We start from the raw sequence: 23,370 nt of genomic DNA, 5'->3' as shown, positions 1-23,370 counted from the left end.
TGATGGACCTAAAAGTGAGAAATTTTCACTGTTGCTATTAAGTGAGTAGCAGCAGTGAAAAACCTGAACCAGGCCAACTTTACCCTGCAGCTGCTCTGGGGGAAAAGAAAGAAAACAGCAAGCTGCAGCAGAGAACTGCACTAGAGAAAGTTTGACACAAAGGTGCCTGAAAAAGAAAAGCAGTGGGGAACCTTCTGCCCCACAGCTGGCAGACTGAGATAATTGCAGGGGATGGGGCAAGGAACAGGCAGAGACATTTTGGCCTTTTCTAGAAGCCAACGTGTAGAGCACTTCAGATTTATCAGACTGAATTATAATTACTCTGACATACAAAAAAATGAAAGCTTCAGCAGAGTGCAGGGCCAGCAATCTGTAATTTGCTACAATCATTGAAAATTTGATGGGGTATGGCAAGGGCTTCAGCTTTTCAGTTGGAGCACTGCTCTAAAGAAACACATTATCATTATGTACTTAAAATTGCTTTGTAAATATTTTTACATCATAAAGAAATTAACACATAGAGACAAAATCTGGTCTAAACATTTTATCTCCAATCCAAACTTCATATCCTAAAGCACCCCCACTTATTTTGGCTATACCACTGTGACCCCAAATAGATCCAAAGGAGGGGCACCTATTCAAATTAGTACTGCTATCAGTTTCTCACTACATGAACATATTCACAAACACTTTGTTACATGTGTTTCAATTTATGAGAAATCAGCCTTTGAAATTTAGGAAAAAATCTGGCAGATAATGAAATTTCAGCATGGGAAAAGAATAGCCAAATGGAATGTAGACCAGAAATTTAATCACAGAAGTGTAAGAGTAAGAAGAAATAACTTTGGAGCTGTTTTTCTTCTACCAAGATAAATAAAATATCGTAAATATTTTGTACCACATTATTCAGTACTACCACTGGAATGGTAATGAATGAATAAAAACGAAAAGAGGTTTATAGAATCTCAAGTAAAATGCAATATTCATCAAAAATAGTGGAAATAAAAAGTTGTCATGTAGAACATCTACATGCAAGGGCCACACCACTTAGCCAGGCAGGAGGTGCTACCAATGTAGATTTAGGGTAGCCACCTGCCACGCTCATAACTCAAGCAAGTTGATTTCATGGTTAAGAGAAATAATTTAAGACTACTGCATCAAGGGAAAACCTGCAATTTTGTTAAGTCCCTTTGACGTAACCAGTGTATGCTTTGCAGCTCAAACAGACACCTCCCTCTACACATTCGGTCTGTACCAAACAGGGAGGATGAGATAATTCTCTGAATCCAGCAATGTGTATGCAACCAATGAACAATTAAACCAAGCAGTATAAAGCAGGTGACAGGAAAACATGGAACCAAGGCTTACAGTGTATCAAGAAATGTCCTTACACTTAAAAAATTATAACGCACTCCAAAATCCATTTGTTCAGGCAATCCATGTACAACAGAAGGCACTGTTATCCATATGAATATCAATTCTGCACAGCAAAAACCTGAGAAGTGCAACTCAATTAGACGCAGCCTGGCCCCTCCCAGTCATTCGGGTTCCTTGAGGACAAATACTTCCTTTCAGTCCATCAAATTACAAAAACACCACAAAAATTTGTACATTACAGTAGCTGGTTAGAAAGAGCATTCTGGTGGGGGAAGCACACTGCTATTTTCCAGAAAACCTTCAGCAGCATTAAATTACCCTCCCCTATCACTCAGAAGTCATGATGATTTCAAGAAAATGTAATGATGAGACCCTTCCCATTGACCTTTGTAGTCGATCCTTCAGTTGCCACCAGGAGTACTTCCAGCAAAGTTAAATGATGTGATCAGTCCTTTGTTGTCAAATGTGTAGCCACTTTGTTGTTCTATTGTCTTAGTCTCTAGAATTCAAAGAATGGAAAGGCTATGAAAAATAGTCCATAGAGAACGCTTTTGCCAGAGACAATACAGCTCAGCTAAGAATGCAAAGTTGTGGAAAATATTCTTGGTTGAGTAAAAATTTCATTCCCTAAAAATGCAGTGACAGTAATTAATTACACTCAGATTTTCTTTAAATGCAAAAACACGCATACCTCTACCACAGAGCTGGGAAACCAATCCTCTACATTATCAGTCTATGTTACACTATTCTGCGTGCTTTTTGATTAAATCTGGATTTATTTTCCACGATGCAAGCTTTTGAAACATCTAAAACCTTACACTGACTGTGAAGGCAATGTTAGTGGTTAAAAAGTTACAAAACTGTTAAACACATAATAATCTACAGTACTCTTCATCAAATGCCTGGCTGACAGCTAGATATTGCCTTAATTTGCTCTTAATTTCAAATGTCAGATTGTGCAAAACTAGTTTGTACCCTGTTCAAACAGCAGTCATGTCAATGAGAAAGCAAATAATTAGAAGCAACAGTAATCTCTCTGAATAACACACACTTTCAGGCAAGGGATAATATAGGTGCAATATCCTGTTCACGCTTCTCAGAAAATGTTAATTAGCACAGAGATTTATTCTCTCTGTTATTACAGATTAGATGCGGTTCCAACATCCCTGAAACAGATACAACGGCCCCAGAGAAGTGACTCACCTGCAGCATTTCGCCGGTGTTCTGCTAATGTATAGATTTCCTGCAGCTGTTTCTTCTGATCCTCACTCAACGGTGCTGTCAGTGAATGGTACCAGGCTGCATCTCGGCTCTGCACCGCTGTCACAACAGGAAGGGATAAAAAGTGATTATCAGGTTACACTGCAAGTTAACTTTGGAAGAACAGAATTAAACACATGGAGTTGGTTTTAAAGCGGAATTTCCACTGCAAAACAGGTTCAGTATTCCTGTCAGATTTCTTAGCACAGAATCCCCACTGCAATAGAGGCAATCCATTTTGAGGAACTTAATTACATCCTCTGCTTTCTGAAACAGAAAGTTAACCATGTGGCTATTATTCATGGACAATGATTAAGTGAATCTTTTAATTTAAAACTTATATCAAAACTAAAAGCAACAGGATTAGTCAAACAGGAAAGAGAGAAAATAATTTCTCCATTATGATTTTAACACTTAGAAAGGGACAAAAATTTCTATATATATAGAAGTCCCCCTAGTGACCGAGCCCTGCTTATTCAGGCTGTGATGGAAAAGTTCTGAAAGAAAATATGAAGGGAATTAATCTCTGGCTGTATTTAGTACCATTTGTTTTTGCAGTACTTGTAAATCAGAAAATCTTAGGACTAACATTACAAAGCAAGATCACATTTTCCAGTTTCAAAAATCCAAATTATTGCTCATAACAAAGAAAACAGGTTTTCTCAGTGACGACCATAAACCTCTCCACACTATTTCATCATGTTACATCACTCTGTTAACTAGCAAACACATACCTAAAAGTGCTTGTGTAAAAAACTGGTATTCATCAACACCATTTTCAAGGTCAAGAGGTGTGCTGAACCCTTCAAGAGCAGTCTCTTCCAATGCATCTTCATCCCAGTCGTCATCATCATCATCATCTTCATCCTCTTCCTCTCCACCTCCACCACCACCACTATCTCCTCCTCCTCCTCCACCATAGTTCTCTTGCATTGCCTGGGTCACCTCATTTGCCTCCTCCTCATCACTCGGTATCTCTTCTGCAAAAGCATTAACGTGTTTTGTCAAACTAAGTTTAAAAAGTACAAGGAAACAGTGACTTATGAATGAGGAACACTTAATAAATCTAGGGTTTGGCTGGTACATTCTTCCCCCAAAATCTTAGAACTGGAAAATTGAAGCTGTTAAATGTTTTCTACATTCAAGATCAGTTAAACTTTTGTTTCTAAGCACACCTGGGGAATGTGAAACTGCCATCTTTTTTCTTCTTTCATTTATGCAGTCATTGTGCAATATCCAAAAATTTTGAGGAAATGTGTCTTTGACACAGTGTTCCATCACTACACTTTTAAAATTACAAACAGAGACTTGCATAAACTTCACAAATTGATGCAAAACAAAGAAAACCAGATGTAGACCAAATATCTGCCTGCTATTCTTCAGAGTGCTCCTTTATTTTAACAAACTTAAAATAGCATATTTCGCTTAGCTTTACCTTCCATTCCTCTTATGAAACAACTATTACATCTTGAATTAAATGCAACTCCAACATGCAATTCTCAACACTGCTATTTCTTACTTAAGGAAAAATATTTCTGACTTACAATTAAGATTTAAAAATTTCCCCTCCAAACCTTCAGCTCTTCCTGTGTTAACAGTTTAGAAAGAATAAAGATGACTGTATCTGCAACAAGCAGAGGGATTGAATCACAGACAGAGATTTGAAAATTACTGTGTTGTTTCCATACTGTTTTCCTACGGACTGAGAAGAATTATGTAATTCCTTTACAGAACAACCATGTGTGAAATCTGAGTGAAATACATAATCTGCTTACATCCAATCTAATTTTCAGACCTCAAACCATCTTCCTCCTGTTCCAAGTCAAATACAGTCACACATATCTGCCTGCAATGTTGTGTAAAATTCACTCCCCACAATACCCTCCACAAGGTATTCTTTGATGGCTTTTTTTTTGTTTTGTTTTGTTTTGTTTTTCTGGCAGACACAGCAATAAGAGATCTATCTGTTCCAGGAACGTCAGTTGTCTCAAACCCCACTTACAAATCGCCTTCCATTTGGACAAAGAAGACTTACTAGGATTTCCTGCAAAGCTCACCAGAACAAATCGTTCAAATAGTTGGGTACTAGGAACAGCTTCTTTCCAGGAATCAAGAACATAATCAGTGCAGTTCTAGCAAATTGGTAATAGAAGAAGCACATTCACAACCCATAAGAGTGGACTTGCAGGTTTTATTATCACTCTTAAACCAATACTATCCTTTCACAAAGTGTTAGCTGTTATACATTGAAACGTTTTAATTATATTTTGGGAGGAAAAATCAATTCCTCAGATGATCTTTCAAGCACCCAGTAAGCCTAGCTATTTTCAGCAGACTAATGAGTCTTAAAAACGAACTGCAATTTCTTACCCCCTTTAAATTAAATCCAGACAAAATCCACAATGTGAAAAGGGGAGATTTTACCATTATCTTCTGCAACGTGTTTTTCATCTTTAGCATGATCCTCATGTTCTGTGAGTTCTCGTGAGGCGCAAACTTGTTTTAAGCCCAGGAAGAGGAGGAGGATTGAAGGGACAATCTGTGCAGCCACTGCATCCACTGCAGGCGGTCGGTTCTGCAATTCCATTAGGATGCTCAGTCCTATTATACACATCTTTCTGTCATGGAGTCTGAAAAAAACCACACACTTCTTAGACAAAAAAAACCAGATCTTCACTGCAAGGAGATGTAGAGAGCATTAAAATCCTGGTGCTTGACATGGTAGGAAACAGAGACAATGTCACAGAGACTACATTCAAAGTCTACGTTCGAGGCTCCTAAACGCATTGTTTCCTTTGGTCTGAATGCAAGTTCCCCGCTGGAAAGTACTTGTCCAATAACAATTAAATACCTTTCAAGCACTGGTCAAATTCCCGGAACAACTGTTTCTGATTACTAAATGCAAAGTTTGTAATGCTAAATAAAGGCTGTTTAATAATTATGTAGAGTATCTTGTCTTTAATAAAGCATTTGATACAGATTATCATCATTAAATAGGATGGAAAATTAATTTGCCTTGGCTTCGATAGCAGTACTAGTTGCAGGGATTGAAATTAGCAAAAAGACTATTAGTGAAGAGTAATGATAAGCAGGAACGCACTGAATTGCAGCGTGCTTTTATGAAGTGCCACAGGGCTAGCTGTATTTAAACATGTTTATTAAGGGTCCATCAGAATGACTGTATTATACACCCAATTTCTGACACTATCTTGAGACACATTGCTAACTCCAGTGAAAGCAGGGAAATAAATTCCATCACATCAAGAATAATTGGCAGCACATTCAAACAGGGAACTTGCAAATGAGTAGACCTCCAGTAAAACAAACAATAGATAATTGAAGGGAAAGAAATTAAGGAAATTATTAGCAGAAAGATTTTTATGTGGCCATAGCCAGGAGACTAGGTAAGAGCCTGTGCTCTTAAAAATAAGAATTGATTTTAACTTCCAGAAATGTAAGTTATTTGCAAATAAGACAAGGAAAAATTCTCTAACCGCCTCTGCAGATATTCTTTGGTTCTCCTTTGCTAGAAACACCAGTAGTATTCAACTCTTCTCTAACATTATGGTATTTTGCTGTTAAGGACTTGAGAGGAGCTTGTTTTGTTTGAACTATTCAATGTGATGCTGACAGCTTCTGTACAAGCCTTCTGCAGGACAAGTAGTTCCAGCAAGAAGTTCCAGCAATACCTACAGAAACCAAGCAACCCTCCAGAGCTGGCATCCTCCAGACTCTTGGTAGATACTTCTGTTACTGAATCAGTTTTACTTTGCAATAAAGAGGATACAAGTTAAGAGAGAACAAACTAACAAGATGTGCGCCACAGACTGCAATAAAGCTGACAGGGGAAGAGGCAGCTCAATCCAGCACTTCAAAAATTGCTATAGAAATGCAATTTTAAAAGTGCTTAAAATTTCATTACCAAAGATCCCGTATAACACGCTAATGAACTATAATATTCTTCAAGTAATACAAGTGATTATGTATTACAGACTTTTGAACCTTTCATGTGCTTAAACAAGGCTGAGGATCTGGAGGGATTTCACATCCCTCATTTTTAGTCCTGTTAGGGCTTAGTCAAGTGATTCTATTCTCAGAGTAGTTGACAATAACAATAAATTATATATGTCCATGAGTAACATTATGATCACAGGAGACCTTCCAAGAAAAACAAAGTCAACTAGCATATCAAATGACATGCTTTGTCATGTTGGCTTTGGCTGCTCCATTACACGTGTTGAAAAACGTACCAAAACGCAACCAGGGAAGAGCGACCTTCCATCACTGCTCACTGCAATACTTCATTTTCAGAAGGAATGAGACACAAAAGAGGGCATACAAGCCAATGAAGGAAACTGAGTCAGGGGAACAGGGTCTGCTTTCACAAAAAAAAAAAAAAAAAAAAAAAAAAATTAAACCCCTTACTCCTGCTAGTTTATCTGTATTGAAAACAAGTTCATCACCATTTGCTCTCATGCTGACACTATGAAGACCAAAATCGAAGCTAAAGATGATGCTACCTATGAACGAAGCATAGCTGTTTTGTGAGAGTTGTCCTTACTGCAAGTACAAAAGGAAAGAACTTTTTCTACCTCCCCTCTCTGCCAGCACCTTCATCCAAGTTTGACCAAAGCTCTGTAATCTATGTACAAGACTTCTATCCTGCATCTTAACACGGGGAAGCTATGAAATTTCTTCAAGTCCCAAATGTATAATGAAGCAATTTCAGTGTACATGCGCCAGAGCAGTTAATGTGGCACTACCTTTTATAATACATTTGAAAAAGCTACCATTACACAATGTCAATCGCAAAATGCAACATAGTAAAAAGTAAAAAAAAAAAAAAATAATAATCTTAGTAATCAATGGCTTAGCTTCATACTAAATTACGTCTTCTGGACAGTGCAAGAATAAAGCGTTGCTGTTTAAAAGCCTAAATGGCCAAAAAAGGCAGCATATTTGTCATGCTCCATTTTCAAGCTTCTAAACAGAGAAGCTGTAAGAACGAACACATGTCTTCAGAATATCCATGCTATTAGAAGGCCCAGCAGGACAGCAGAAATCCAGGCATCAAGCCATCTTTAGTGAACCTGAGCCAGAAGGAGACTTGTTTCTTTCACCTGCCAGCAGAGACGAACAGCAGGACAAGCATCCTAAAGCCTTGCCTGAAGTTCAGCACTCTGCTACGCCCCAGCTGTATTAAGTACCCACAGGACTGAAGAAGCAAAACAGAGCTCTATAGCATTTACATATTTTTGTAATGGCAAAGAATGGTTTCAGGACCACTCCTTTGCTATCAAAAGGCTCATTATTTCAGCACCCTTCCGTCTGCACAAGGGAGCCTGGATACAATTCTCCTTTAGTGCTTTGTGCTCCGAGACCCGTACTTATTTGCTAAGCAGCACACAACAGTCCTCCCTGAAAATCATGGACTCTGCTTGCTCCCGCAATGGTCTATCGAGCCCGGAGCGCTAAACATGTAACACACGGCAGTGCGACGCACGAGTCCTAGGCAAGTCTATTTTTAACAAGCCGTGTGTGGTCTTCATAATCTGCACGACATTTTCTTGCTAATACACTTCCTTCCAGTACAGGACAAAAAGATCTAAGAATCTTTTGTATTTAAACCAAGCTGAAAGGATTTCAAAGGGAAATCACTAAGCCTTTCCTTCATCGGTTTGCTGTGCTCCTTTTCGTGAGGATCAAGTTGCTTTCTGTTACACTAACCCAGTTCCTGGACAAACTGCAAGTAATTAGCCACTTCCTTCTAGCTGCAAAGTTGGAACCAATCCTGTTTACCTGCATAAGATTAGGATTTTATATACATCTCTGAGAAAACTAGGATTTCTATTTAAACTCCTATAAAATAAATCCCCCTATTCAGCTTCTAAAAAAAATAACTAAATCACTTACTGTCGTGGTTTAACCCCAGTTCGCAATCAAGTACCACACAGCCACTCGCTTACCCTCCCCCTTCCCAGGGGAATGAGAGAGAGAATCAGGAAGAAAGGGAAACTTGTGGGTTGAGATAAAGACAGTTTACTAGGATAGCAAAGGAAGATACAGTAATATACATATATATTAATAATTATAATAATAATTAAATATAGGGATAATAAAATACACAAAAGGAGCAACACACAATTTCTCACCACCTGACAACCCAATGACCAGTACAGCCCATCCCGAGCAGCAATCACAGAACGAAACCGAAAGCGATCCCGGAAGGATCCCAAGCAAAGAGAGAAAACGTGAGAGAGCTGCCCACTGGCCAATCTCCACTTATACACTGAACATGACGTTTATGGTATGGAATACTTCCTTTGGCCAGTTTGGGTCAATTGTACTGGCTATAGCCCTCCAGCTTCTTGCACCTGCACCTTAGTGAAATCTGGGAAGCTGAAAAAGTCCTTGATCTCTTCAGCAACAACTGATAACATCAGTGTATTATCAACATTCTTCACACACCAAATCCCATACCAAATCCAAAACACAGTAGCTACTGGGAAGAAAATTAGCTCCATCTCCCAGCCAAAACCAGGACACTTATTCGGGGTTTTTTGAGCAAGTTAGATTTTCTTTTCACCCCAGTTTCTACAGAAGAATTTATAGTATAAGAGTAAGCATAAAGTCACGCAGAAGTCTCACCCAAATTTCAGGCTGTCAGGGATAATGGCGGAAAGCAGTAGGGAACAAACGTTTCTACAAATGGCTTTTCAGTCCCTTGACCTTATTCATTTTTAAGTTACTGTAGAAAATGTTTAGAAATAAATAAATACAATATACTGTGGTACAGAGGCATTATGGGCACCCATCCACAGATGTGCAATATCCACAATGACATACTGGATTTATGCAGTTTTACGAGTTCTGAGCTCTCCTTGCCTGGATAATTTTTAACATTCCAAATTTCTAATCAGTTTTAAATAGTCTTCATATTTCTAATAACATGGAAGAACAGTTGCTTATCTTACTGGAACTGCTTTTGCCCTTCAAGATGTATTAGTCTCACAGATTCCATCTCATGCGTTCACAAGCACCGCTCAAGAAACACGGCATTCTTTTGGCAAACACCGTTGGCTCCAGCCTGAGAGCATGCAGACATGCACAACCTTGCTGCTGGCAGAGCAGGATCTATGTGTACTAAGACTTCACAGGAGCAAAAGGACAGGGGGGTGTGAGATTTCTGTGGACAAAGCATCTTGAAGAGCCACTGTTACCCAGAAGTCACATATTTCCTGCACAGCTGACAAATAAATGTCAGCAAGATTCACCTGGTCCTTCAGACCTGCAGGTGGATCTACTTTGATCTTCTCCAGTTTCTCTAGGATCTGTGAGTCTTCCAGCTGATTTGAATGTAAGCCTAAAACTGCCTCTTGCCGGAAAGTAATCCAGCTGTAAACCAAAGCAGCAGTGAATGACAGCTGGTGAGAAAAAGGACTCTACAAATCAGCATGCCCACTGCCATTTTCACTGTTGAACACAAGAAATCTGCAGGGGTGGACTCAAGGAAGAGTTTCAAAAACGCCAGGTTTTATTTGCGTTTCTGTCTTTTCCTGTTCAGTTAGGCCTCTGAATATCTGGCTGCCGTTCAGATGATGACCCTTACAATCCTTACTAAAACCAACAGTCTTCCAGGAGCAGTGCTGTCCTGACAGGAAGAAGCCCCTTACCACAGTGCCTGACAAGCGGTACTACAGAAAAAGCCTGCGAGCCACATACTGAGGAGACAGCACTGAATGAAGAATAAATTTTAGATTTAAGCAATATTACATATATTTATTTCACTGCTGGTAGCAGCAGATCAAAGAGATACATTTTAATCTGCTGCTGCTGTTCAAGCGCAGAGTCTGAGCAGAATCTAGTACGATGATCTCTGTGTTTCATTTTCACAGGCTTTGTCAGCTTTTGTCTCAGCTCTGAAGAATTCAGTTGAACAGGAGCTGCAGTAGCTGATGCTTTTTGAAAAGCAACACAAAAGAACTGAAAGTTAAGCTGTAGCTCACGGGCGTACTTGAGGTCTAGTCAGATCTGCAGCATTTTTCCCGTCTGGATCTGACTAGTTTCTCACCAAATACTATAGGATGAACTGTTTAAGGCTATAAATCTCTTTCATTTTTACTTGCTTTAAAAAAGGAATGACAAGTTTACCACCTACAGGGAATATCTTATTTCATACTGTCTCTGTATACATTCAGCATTTGATATGCAGTAGAAAAAATGACGGCACAAAGAGCTGAATCTCAAGAACTTTCCTTCAACCATAAAAAAGTTGGTACATGGAAATCCTAAAAAGGGTTGCTCTTTTCTGAAGTTGGCAGATATAAAAATATTTTAGTAATTAACAATAACATTAGTACAAGGTGTGGGAAAGATACACTTAAAGGTGCCTTTTTTCAGCCACTGGCCCTCCAAAAGAAATGAGGGACATTGGGTCCTTTATACTTTCTCTGCCACCAACTCAAGTAACCCCTCTAATTTATAAGAGGTATATTATTTATGGTAAGATATAGCACATACTGTAGATATTTTGTATACGCAGCAGGTAGAAGTCAGAATGCTAGTGATAACACAAACTGTCTGGTTTTGTTAGAATGAATGAGAGGGGGTTTTTTTCCAATTTTTTTTTTTTTTTAATTTAGAACTTTTGATTTTTTTTTTCTTCAAGGAGAGAAGAAAAAAGAGACACAAATGGGGGATCTGCACAAAGCCTGTACAGGCCAAAGTAGTTAGTTTCTGTTGTATCTCCAAGTGGTTTTCATTCTAATAAGACAGAGAGAATTAATGTGCAGACGTGAAATGCTGCAGTTCTACAAACTACTGCACTTTCATCCTCATCCCACTAAACTGTCTGCTTAGGACAGAGGAGGGAGGAAAACAATTTTTACTGTGTACATTTGGTACGTGTTTTAAAAATACTGCAGAGGACATGCTGAGAGCAAAACCCCCATATACCAGTTGGCCATTGATTGACTAGGAGTCACTATTTATTAGAGTTATGAAAAAGTTAATGCAGTGCTATAATGCACCACACAGTTCTAAATTAAAGATGGAAACCGAGGCAATAATGCAGCTATACCAAGATGGCATATAATTCTGTTCAAGAAAGATTAACTCAAATAAGAATTGGTACTGAGAAAAACTCTTTGGATGACTGGGGAGTGGAAAAAAGCCCCCTAGAGACTTGTTTAGAATAGGAGAGACAAGACTGTACCAATAAAAAACTGTTAGGAAAAGAATGACAATCTATAATAAGGTATGCATCTATGGGTCAGGAGCTGCCTGTCTCAGCCCTTCTCAGCTCTCAGGAGTCATTTATGGCAAGACTCCTAACATGCTGACACTTCACTCAGTCTGTTGGCACAGACTATGCACAGAGAAGACACGTTCTAAGCCTATCTATACACCTGCAGTCACATGTCAGCCTCCAATGACAAAACGTAACTCACAGCAGGAAGGTGAGAGGTAACTGTTAACTACATATGACTGTCTGCTTTGCCCTTAAGTCGATTTGAATCTCCCAGTCAGATGCCACATCTTAGCTGAGAGGCAAGCACTACCTGTCGAGCACTGGACTTCACATCTGCCCAGCATCAAGTGCCTAGCTATGTGATGACAGGCTTTGTCCACCTTCCTTTACTTTACAAACGTTCAGCTTCTGCCCAAGTGCACGCTACTGCAGTGCACACACATGTTCAAGGGAGGTCAGAAGAAAGTTCAAGTTCAGGAGTACGCTAAACAGTCAGTACATCAATGGCGTAATGATAAATAAGCAAAGTTGATCATGAACAACTCACAGGGATTAAAATCAGAGTGTGGGACTCAATGGACAGAATAATGGTTTTTTAACATTACACAGAGCAGTTAAAAATACTTAATAAATTGTAGAAGAGAAAATATGTATACTCTGTTTCAGAAAAAAGTTATCATCTTGCTGAAATCTTGCTGGTCAGCTCTCAATATTACCATCAATGCATGCTGAATCATCTCTTGGAGAAGGAGATAGTTTGTGATTAAGAATCCTGAAATATTATATGTATTGTACCCTTGTATTCTCAAAACACAAAAAAAATCAGCATGTAGCTCAACAGACCCAGAAGAGTTAGATGGACATAGGACACCTTTACTGGCATCGCAGCAATTAGACCTGGTGTGGATTACTGTTATTTAGACTGACCAAGGAATGAGAACTCTCACTGATGAAAACGCAACATGACTAGGGTCACAAACAGAAGTAAATAAAAATATCAATATCATGGACTTCTAAAAGAAAGAAACACAATACTTGCCCAAGAAAACAGTCTGTGTCATTCATCCACTGGTTTATGAACTGTGCAGTGATGGGCTCAGGATTGTGTGGAAATCTGATGTTCTCTAAGGTATGCAGAAGTAGGTCAGGATTGTAGTAAAGTGCAGCTATGGCAACCTGAAGACACATGGTACGAAGCTCGCTTGTTTTAACTCCTCTAGTTAACCGCTCCAGAACAGCCTCCACAAAGAGTGGAATACACTGGGCATATAAATATAAAGGATAAAAAAAAAAAACCAACAGTTTAAAATACTTTTATCAGAATTGATCTCCAGAACTAACTGAAGTCCAGGTATGACCTAGGAATGCATTCTATTCACTTCCTTGTATAAAAGCATTTTAAGCCTCTGATTACATGCTTATAAATTTTCCTCAAAACAGCTCTTCTCTGAGCTAAAAACTGCTGATGTTATTCTCAGCACGGATGAGAATATTTGTGGCCATTTGGTGGAATTTGTTCCAGTGGGTATAAAAAGTTTAGAAGAGAAGTCAAAGACATTTTAATCTTTCAATAAAGGTACTCAACAATTTCAAAACTAACAGGCATTAAAAATGAACTTACCTAAATCTACAAGAAAAAGAAAAAAGTTTTTCCTAATAAATATAACATGATGGTAAATTTCTTATAAAAGTTTTCAATGAGTGAGTTTAGTCAGATAAAAGTGAGTATGCACAAATTTCTACACAATGAAATAAACATCTACATGTATTTCAACGTGCAGGTTTATGCTTTAATTTGGGAAGCATTATGAATGTTTTAGTTTATGAGTTTCAGTTCAGTGTGCAACTATTTTAACTCACAGACTTGTGGAGCTCAATTAAGCCTTCCACCACAAACTTATTTCAATGCAAATGCATGCAATTCACTTTAATCCCTTCCAGATTTCTTTTAGAAATAAAATCTCTCAGGGAACAACATTTTAGTCTTCAAATACTTCAGATTTACATTAGCAAAGTTAGGTTTGTTTCAGTGAAATTAACTGAAAATTTATCACTGAAGTCCATGGATTGCACTGTGACAACATCAAACATGATATGTTAAAGTAATTCAGGCTGGAGTGTTATGTAAAACATCAGACCACAATTTAGCCCTTAGTAGGTAAAAGACTACTATCTAAAAGAGTGTTCTAAGAAACTTTGGAAAATTGTGATTATGTTTTTCCCAGCAATCACAATCCAGCCACGCTAAAAATTCTTGATTTCCAAATGCACTGAGCAATTCAAAATATTAAAAAGAACAAAGTTCATCTTGCTTGAAGAAATAACTTCAGTTGTTGGATATGTATAGTTAACCTCTCAGCCACAACAGTTTTAACAACGTGTGTTTTGTATCAAAAGGGAAATTGTTTTAGGATAAAGCAAAAAAAGACAATCTTGCACATCATACGATATCCTTACTGTTCAGTCTATATTCATTTTCCAGTCATGCCTCCTAATCTCAAAAAAAATACCAAACAAAAAAAAAAACCCACAAAAAAACCCACAACCCCAACGCTACAAACTCTCCTGAGTTCATTTACTTCTTTCTGTATTTCTCCCCATTCCCCTTCAAATTCTCTAACTCCAACTGCTTTTCTCAGGAATCACACACATCTCATCGGAAAGCAGTAAAAGAGAAAACCTGTTCAATAAATATCACCTGGTCAATGCCCCGTCCTTTGCACTGAAGAACAATAACTTCTAGGAGTTTGGCTGCATGGCACTCCGCATCTTCACCTGCATCTCCTGTTAATACCTAAAAACCAGAATGACAATTTAGTTTACCACTGACAACTTTGAAAGCAAGTGCTCCTGTACCTGCATATATCAAAAAACTTCTACATGACATATACATACTATTCATGCTGTATTTTGTAAGGAATTAAGACACATTAAAAAATCACCTCTGCAGGACATAAAGAAGGATAAGTGGCTAAAGATTAAATTTTAAAATTTAGAAGAAATTGATACAGTTCTTTATGAATGTTATCATTCTTTGTATGTGATTGTTTTCTTTTTTTTTTTTTAAAGGAAATCTTAACTTACAAGAATCATTGATGTTTTCCACATTCTGATTCCATTTTTTGTCTTCAGTTCTAATAGATACCGCCAGATTAACAGCCTGGCAAGTGAAGTCCTATCTCTAGGCTAGTTTCTGATTAAAACCAAGATGTATGCAATCACTCTATGTATATGCACACAGATGTGAAACTGAATGCTGCTTGTAAGTACGTTCCAACCCTGTGGTCACTGTCAACCAAACCTGACAAAGAAGAATTATTCTCAAACACATTCAATCTCTGTAAGTTTCTTAAAAGTAAGCAGGTATCTAGATGCCTAATATTCTATAATGCCCCAAATCAGAGAAATTCTGCAGTGTGTCTCGTATTTTATTATACATGAGCATAAAAGAGAAATATTATAAATGTAGGCAGAACTTCAAATGAGTTTGCACCTTAGCTGACAACTAGGGAATCCAATCGCAAGATACACAACCCAAGGAAATCAGGCTTCGTTAATTCCTCTACTTACCAAAATAGCTGTTCATAGAAGAGAGTCAAGACAAACAGCAACTTTCTCCCACACAGATTTGTGCATGTAATTTTTTAAAAAGCATGTAACTTAAAAAGTATGAAGATGGTATGTGTACTCGGAACTGAGCTGAGACCAAATTTCATTTTGTTCTGAAATGACTAGCCACCACCTGGCATGTTCAGGCCACTCTGCAAATCTGATTGCTAAGTACCAGTGATAAGTGCAACAGTAAGAATCAGAAGCCTTACCTTTTTACACATAGCATAAATTATTTCTAAATGCTTTGGGTTAGACAGTAAAGTATCAGTGTCAACGGTCACATAATTATGCAAGAGAGGCATCATATCTGCAGAACAGGGAGAGCAAAAGAGAAAAAAGCTACAAATTAATCCATGGAAGTGCTGACCAGTGAGGTTATAGTCCTATAATGGGATTCATTAGCTCAGACCCTTGGATATGGTTGGAAATTCAAATTCTCCAGAAATCAATTCTAGCAGAATTCTTCATAAAGTGCACCATGCAGGGTACATTCTCAGAACAGGAAACAGAACGGGACTACATTTTAATTAATTAATTTGCAGTTTCTCATTTACTTTGTATATTTCAGCTTGCTTTCAGTTCAGGACCTCCTACAACTAGTGATCACACTGACAGATTTGAACACGCTTCTCCTACTTAAATATGCTCCTGTTATACTTCCACACTAAACAGATGGTCAGGGCATGACTCAAATACATGATCATTTTAAACCAAGACACTAAATGGAAGTGACCCTTCTCAAGGTGGGTTTTAGAGATGAAATCCCAAACAGTGAAAACATCAACAGAATAGAAGTGATCATACCTGCAAAGTACTCAAAGCAATCCTGCTGGAAAACCTCATACAGAACACCTAAAAGCTGCCACATTTGAGGTGAAATCATCTGGCACGTCAAACTGTAGGCCAAGGAGAGGATTTCTTCATAAAACTCTGGAAAGGAGAAACAATTTGAAATAGGGTGCTCTAAAACCAAATCTAACTTGCAAATACCTTGAAATTTGAAACTAAGCCCTGAGTCATTACAACTAGAAGATAGCAATTAGTAACTAAATCAATACATAGAAAAAATAATACAAATTGGAAAATACTCTTTTATACAGGCTTTATGTTGGCTATAGTTACAATAATAAGCACATATTCTCATTATAAATATACACCAGAAAAATATATTACCGGCACATCAAAGACTTTTTTTCTAAATTATTTACTGAAAAATATTTTTATTTTCTCAACCTTTGTTTTTTTCTTAAAGGCCTTATCAAAAAACTGTGTAGCTCTTTAGTGCAGTGTGCTGATAAAGCAGTAAGTTAATTGCAGACCATGTCCATAAGATACTAATGTAATTGTAGATGTTGTCCTTTAATACAGATAGCTAGAATCATAATCAGAACTGCATCTTCTGCTTTTAACTTCCAAAACACAATAGCCAGCCTGACTGAGAAAAAAAAAAAAAAACAGAACTGAAAATTAATGTATTTTTTTCTTTAAAGAAGCACACACAAAAAAGATAAAGTTCTGTTCAGGAAGATAGTACTGTTTGCAATAATTGAAGAACTTTTAATTTAAAAACATGAAATGTTTTCCTAAAAATTCTCTCTAAAGCATACCTATAACGTGTTTCTGCAAAACAAGGCCAATGATCTGTAAACAAATGCTCTCGAGTTGTTGAGTTATCTGAAATAAAAACATAAAGCAGTTTATTTAAAAACTTAGAAATACAGTAATTTAATCAATGTATTTGACTAATTCAGTTTTATATGTTCTTCAAAGCAAAAAGGCTTTTATCATTTTCTAAATGCTGCACTAACCATCACAAAATGAAATAAGGTCTCCCTGATGTAAGCAGTCAAATATTCATTAAAAGTATTGCTTTAAAATTTATCACTTACAGCATTTTTCTTTATTTTACAGTTATTCTACAGATCCTATTAAAACCTCTATCTGTTGTCCTGTCTGGACAGTACTCAAAGTGTTTGAGATAAAGCCTCTGTTCAAAATCTTTGAAATAGAAGGTGTCAAAAGGAAGAAAGGAAGAGATGCTTTTGCCTAAGGTCTATGGAGAGCTTCCCAGATGAGGCTCAGCAAGAGGAACATACGCAGAAATTGAAAGCATACAACTGTGTTGAAGTCAGGATTCAGCCTTGCCACATTGGAGAGAGAGACTACATTTACGAATTAAACTAAATTACAAGGAGAACTATATGGCCACATTATCAGTCTAATTAAAACCAGCAAATACAGACATTTCATGTTATTACCACAGGTCATTCATTACAGACATAACCTTGTAGGATGTCAGGCTTTCTAGGCTTGTTCTAGCAAAGGGATTAAGTACATGACCACAGATCCATTCACCTACCTTCAGACACTTGACTCAGAAGTGATCATCCCCTAAACTCTCTCCATACTTAATGGTGAAAGGGAAAGGAATTTCTAAGGAGTTTTCAGCCTCTTATATAATTTCTAAATAATTTATATCACTTCTAAAATGATTTAAGATCCTGAAATGAACAGCACTCTGCACAGTAATTTATTTTGTGCTTCACACTGCAGAAAAATAAGCTGTTAAGTTTATATCAAAAATACCCCGACTCCAAAGGTTTTCCTAGGCTAAAACCTAAAGATCCACTTCAGACTATCATTCCTGATGCTCACCTGAGCTACCAGATTTCATTTTACCTTTCAAAAGATGCAAGAGATTCTTGTGAAGGAAGGAAGGATGTTTTGAAATCCAAAGGAACACAATGCTCTTACAAGGAAAAAATTAGTATTTTAATTAATGTATTTTTTAAATTATAAGCTTCATTAAAAGATTTCACACTTGCAATGAAACATTCTCACTGCAAATCAAGGAAGTAAAACAACCTAGGACAAAGCACTTTTATGCCATATGAGCTTAAAATTATTAACCGACTTTGCCTCTCTGGTCAGTAACTGAACTCCTTCCTACCGCAGTCAGACCAGGCAGTACGAGAAGAAAGAATCTCTTTCTTCCCTGAATATGAGAAATGTAGACTTACATTGCACCACAACTGGGAGACCAACTCCTAGGAATTCTATCCACTAAATTGCTTGGTAAATAGCAAAATATGAGTAATACCATTGTAAAAAATTAGCCTTATGCAAAATATTTCTCCCTAAAACCTGTTTCAACAGTCTGTAATACAATTATCCGATGAAGTGTTTACCAGAATAAGGGCTAAAGATTTTACCCTCAGGATATAAATTTCCATTGAAGGTGAGAGCTAAACAATTAGGAAATTACAAAAGTAAACTGGGTTTTAAATTCAAATTTGTCAGAGACCACTTTGTACTAATTCACCATCCCACTATCGTAAATGCACGTTCACGTCAACTCAAGTGCTGCAACATACATAGAAGCGTCTGTTGTCATGAATGAAAGGCACGAGGGAACAGCAGAACAGATGTGTCAAAAAAATCTCACCTCCTTGTGATCTTCCACAACTGTCAAGATAGTGTCAATTGTGTGCAAGATGCCCATGGCCATAACCGTTTTGTCCTCTACTTCCTCATACTCCTCACTCTGAAGTACTTTACCAAATATTTCAGCCTATGAAAAAAAACAAACAACTTCAACATTCAAGAGCAAACTCACATTTCTAATTTGTCATGCAAAACCAAGACAGCTAACGCAACAGCAGCAACGCCTTATCTGTAAGAGCTGTCAGCGTTGAAAAATACACTCCTTACTTTTGAAAGGGGAATACAGAAAATTAAAAACTCTTCTTTTTTTGAGAAGTCTGGCTATGTTAACTCATTTGAAATGTTAAATAGTTAGCACTTGGCTCACTAAAACCAATGACAAAATTCAGTATCTTTGAAAAACCTACAGGTTTTAAAGATGCTTCATACAAAAAAATATTGTGAATATTATAGGTGGACCTTTATAAAGATTACTTTAAACAGTGTGCACTTCAAACAAAGTTCATTAAATGCTTACCAAACTAGGCATGTGCTTCTGACTGGACTGTTATTCTACTATTGTCTCTTACCAGGTGTTGAGTCATGTCAACGGCGATGGTAGCTACTTCCTGACTGTACTCACAGATCATCTTCTGGATTACATTAGTAAGATCATCATTTTCCGTCTCTCTAACAATGTGCAAGAGCTCTTGCATAACTGGCCTTACATAAGGCTTCACATATTCCTTGGCTAAAAAAAAAACAATTGGAATTAGGTGAAACATAAACATAAATATACAGTACCTCAAAACTACCAGGTAACTGACTACTCTTAAACAAAATTATTTTTTAAAGTTTAATTCGCTAAAAACAAAACAAAGCAAAAAGCTACCCAAGGCACTTTTACAGTGCACTACTAGTAGCCTAACAAAGTAGATAAATTGTACATTTACCACATTTAATACTGAAATGCCATCTACATAAAAAATCCACTGTTTTGGGGGAATACATGCCCTCATACACAAGCGGTATTCATTCCTCAATATACACACTATTTCACTAAAGAAAAATAAAGATAAATGCTATTTACTTTATTAAAATAAATATGTTGATGCTAACTTCTTTTGTGCAGAGGCCTGCTGTAAAAACTTGAAGTCAGAATTCTAGGATTTATACAGCAACTAATGAGGAAGTGAAGCTGTCTACACAGGATGAAATGTTCTGAAATCTATGTCTTTAAACGGTAGAAAAGTTTTTACAAATCTGCACCAACCTCCTCATTTCTAAAAAAAAATTGAAAATAATCACTGTATAAAACTGATGAATCACTGTAGCATACCTTGCTCTTGGTTGCTTATTAGGGTCTGAAGAGCTATGGCTGCTTCTACTTTGACAGGCATTTCCTTATCATCAATCAGGCTCTTCTTTGCCAGCTCTACTGCATTCCTCAAGTTTAGCTCATTGTGAAATTTCAAAGCACTGAATGAATGAAGTACCCAACAGGACTGCATGACAAAAAGAAAAGCAAGTTAGGGACTATTGCAATTTCTAGCATTTTTAACTGATTCAAAAGCAATGCTAACTATATCTCTGTTTGCAGGTATTGCCTTTTTTTTTTCCTTAATTATGGTGTATTCATACAGTAAATGTAACACAGTTTTTGCACTCAAGCAGCTCTTTATCTTCCTTTCCCAAATTACAATAAGTTCAGTATGCATATAATTTGCATTCATAGTTTTGGTCCTTCTGGGAGAAAAAAAAAAATCAGAACAGAATTTAAAGAAAATTAACTATTTGTTTGTCACTGATATGGGCACTTGGGGATTTTCTTCAAGCTACACTCATACTGACATTACCCACTCTAGAAATTCCACCTATTCTTCACAGCTATCCAACTGCTCTAGTTATTGAGATCTGCTAGTGAAAAATGGTCACAAAAGAGCCACAACCACTGCTCAAATTCTCCAGTCTGATCCAAGAGGTAAACAATAATACCACATAGACTTTCCATCAGGTCATTTAACTGACAAATCATTTTTTAAATCAAAATGTTGACAAATTACTGTACAGGGTGGTTATTTTAAATTTTACCATGTATTTGCTTTATTTCTTTCATTGACATTCAGAATGAAGCCAAACTGCAAAAGAAAGAATCATGGCAAGTAGTGCAGTTGATATAACTGGTGAACTTACTCTAGCTCTGAGGTACCCCAGGTTAGACATGAACAATGGAAATACATGATTCTGTAACATCAGCTCCATTTGATCCTTGAAGACACTCTTCTGTTGGTATAAATAAAAAATAATTTTGGTGGCAATTCATTATACATACTTCATTCTAGCCAGTAATCCATTTCAACCATCAACCTCAGGAAATACAATGATTTGTCTATGTAACAAAGGGACTCTCTCATAAATTGATCTCCATCTCCTATCTTTAACTGAACAAACCTCATAAGCATAGCAAGTTCAAAGACAGATAAGTGAAAGATCTGTATACATAATATTTAACTCTACATTACTCATTACAATACTGTAAACTGGAATTTTCATTTTCTTTAAAGCAATTGATTCCAGTTGATTTTTATTAAAAATTAGTTGGGATCAATAACCTAGTGCCTCCATTCTTCCTACAAAGGAGTGTATACACAGCTGAAGATAAATATAACTTCAGCATGAAACAGATCCAGAGTTTCAAATGATCTCCTGTTACTACAAGCCAAACTAACTAGCTAACTAAAACAAATTATTTTACGCACTAAAACAATAACTCACATATTTGTTCATATTTATTAATGGACTAAGATAATTCCTTTGTAATAGAAATATTTGGCTGGAAAATATTCAATGAAAACTATCCTTCATTATTCCAACCTTGGTAAATCCCAAGATATTCACAGGAAGCCAGGACCACCAGCATGGAGACTTGGGATTTTCCTAACGCCTAAACCCCCGGGATACTAGAAAAGATACATGCTGGGGACTGTGTTACCATCTAACGGAATTATTCGACGGTCAAGATGGGAAGAAGGTGGAAGAGGATATTCAATACAAAATGTATCTCAGGTGATCACATTTCTACTTCATCAATGCATACATCGTTTTTTCCCACACTGATTCCCAAACTGTCAGAGAGGCAGATGAAGAACTGGGCAGTGAAAATACAGGGAAGGGAAAAGAATTTTCTCTTGTGCACACAGGTCAGAGGTTTGCATGCACTAAACTGGAGCCGCTGCAGAGAGCCAGGTGGCTAAGGCAGGGTCATTTTGTCTACAAGCTCCTTACAACCTGTATCTCAGCCAGCTCACTAGCCTGCAAGCACTTACAAAACAAGTTTTTCACACGGAAAGAGTTTATGGAATTTTTAAATCTGCCAAATACCAAACACAACAAATTCAGAGTTAGGAGGAGTCGGTAGTGTTTGAGTATTATTACTCTTTTATAAAGCATACTATAACCTCATGTTTCAAGACTGAAAATTTCCAATAGGAGCAGTATACTGGAATAAATCTCGTTTTCCTCAGGACAGAGATAAATGGGTTTAGAAACTCCCAGTCAATATGAAAGGCTCCTCACAACACAAACCATGTCTTCCTCTTTCACTGTTACACTCCAGAAGGAGGGAGGGCATTTATAATCCAACATAATGTACCAAAATCCTGCAAAAGTTACTGATACTTCAGATCAGATCATAGATTGGTACATTGGTAAAAAATAGATGATAAATGTTGATAAGATGTTGCTTGTAACATGAAGAAACATCCTGCATAGAGAGATGACTCATATCAAATAAAATAAATTACTTTTAAAAGGAAGTATCCAGCACAAGGCTGCCGTTCTCATGCTAAAAGTTTTGGCAGTTACTTTTGATATGAGGAGAGGGCATATTTATACTCTGAGACTCCACCATCTACAAAAGCGTAAGGGAAACTGTAACCAATATTACACTAGAGAGCAACAGTGTGGATTAAATGTGTATTCAAATCCCAGAAAAATACTCAAAATTCTGAAGTTGCTGTCTACAAAAAACGGAGAAAGGATAGAAACTCTGTGCTCAAAGTTATTTTCAAAACTCCCAAGTGGCTGGTGAAATAAGACTTAGAGCCACACGTTACAGTGTAAGCAAGCTAGACAAAACACTCCTGCAACATGTCAGGTAAACATTTACATTTAAGTAAAAAGAAGAATCCACAACAGCACAGGCTGTTGGAGGGTTTGCTAAAGAATCATTGCCACTGTTACTGACGGAAGGTAGGTTCGCTTTTTTAACACCCTTCCATTTTACTAGGTAAGCATGAGAGGACCAAGGGACTGTTCTGTAGCAAACAAACAGAGCTTTGGAGAAACGTGAGAAGAAAAATCTGTGTATAAAATAGGAATATAAAAAACAGGACAGAATGTGAATATTTTTAAAGAAAGAAACACTCGTTCTTATTGCACAGTGTAAT

The 23,370-nt window shown here is 37.2% G+C and overlaps 1 protein-coding gene across 1 annotated transcript in view; it reads right to left on the bottom strand.

Moving 5' to 3' along the window:
* Nucleotides 1-529: 529 nt before the first annotated feature.
* IPO8 (importin 8) overlaps nucleotides 530-23,370 on the bottom strand; it is a 46,586-nt gene continuing 23,745 nt past the window's right edge. Inside the window, exons 13-25 of the mRNA XM_086755185.1 lie at nucleotides 21,116-21,205; nucleotides 20,262-20,427; nucleotides 19,513-19,673; nucleotides 18,945-19,070; nucleotides 17,107-17,173; nucleotides 16,304-16,429; nucleotides 15,709-15,806; nucleotides 14,586-14,681; nucleotides 12,927-13,147; nucleotides 5,062-5,267; nucleotides 3,372-3,617; nucleotides 2,581-2,697; nucleotides 530-1,876 (exon numbers count right to left, since the gene is read on the bottom strand). Of these exons, the coding sequence (XP_086611311.1) occupies nucleotides 1,779-1,876; nucleotides 2,581-2,697; nucleotides 3,372-3,617; nucleotides 5,062-5,267; nucleotides 12,927-13,147; nucleotides 14,586-14,681; nucleotides 15,709-15,806; nucleotides 16,304-16,429; nucleotides 17,107-17,173; nucleotides 18,945-19,070; nucleotides 19,513-19,673; nucleotides 20,262-20,427; nucleotides 21,116-21,205 (1,818 nt within the window). The 3' untranslated portion in view covers nucleotides 530-1,778. The remainder of the gene's footprint in view (nucleotides 1,877-2,580; nucleotides 2,698-3,371; nucleotides 3,618-5,061; nucleotides 5,268-12,926; nucleotides 13,148-14,585; nucleotides 14,682-15,708; nucleotides 15,807-16,303; nucleotides 16,430-17,106; nucleotides 17,174-18,944; nucleotides 19,071-19,512; nucleotides 19,674-20,261; nucleotides 20,428-21,115; nucleotides 21,206-23,370) is intronic.

The sequence above is a fragment of the Chlamydotis macqueenii genome, chromosome 1, assembly GCF_036417535.1.
Source record: "Chlamydotis macqueenii isolate bChlMac1 chromosome 1, bChlMac1.mat, whole genome shotgun sequence".
Taxonomy (NCBI): domain Eukaryota; kingdom Metazoa; phylum Chordata; class Aves; order Otidiformes; family Otididae; genus Chlamydotis; species Chlamydotis macqueenii.
This window is presented reverse-complemented; position numbering and strand designations above follow the sequence as displayed.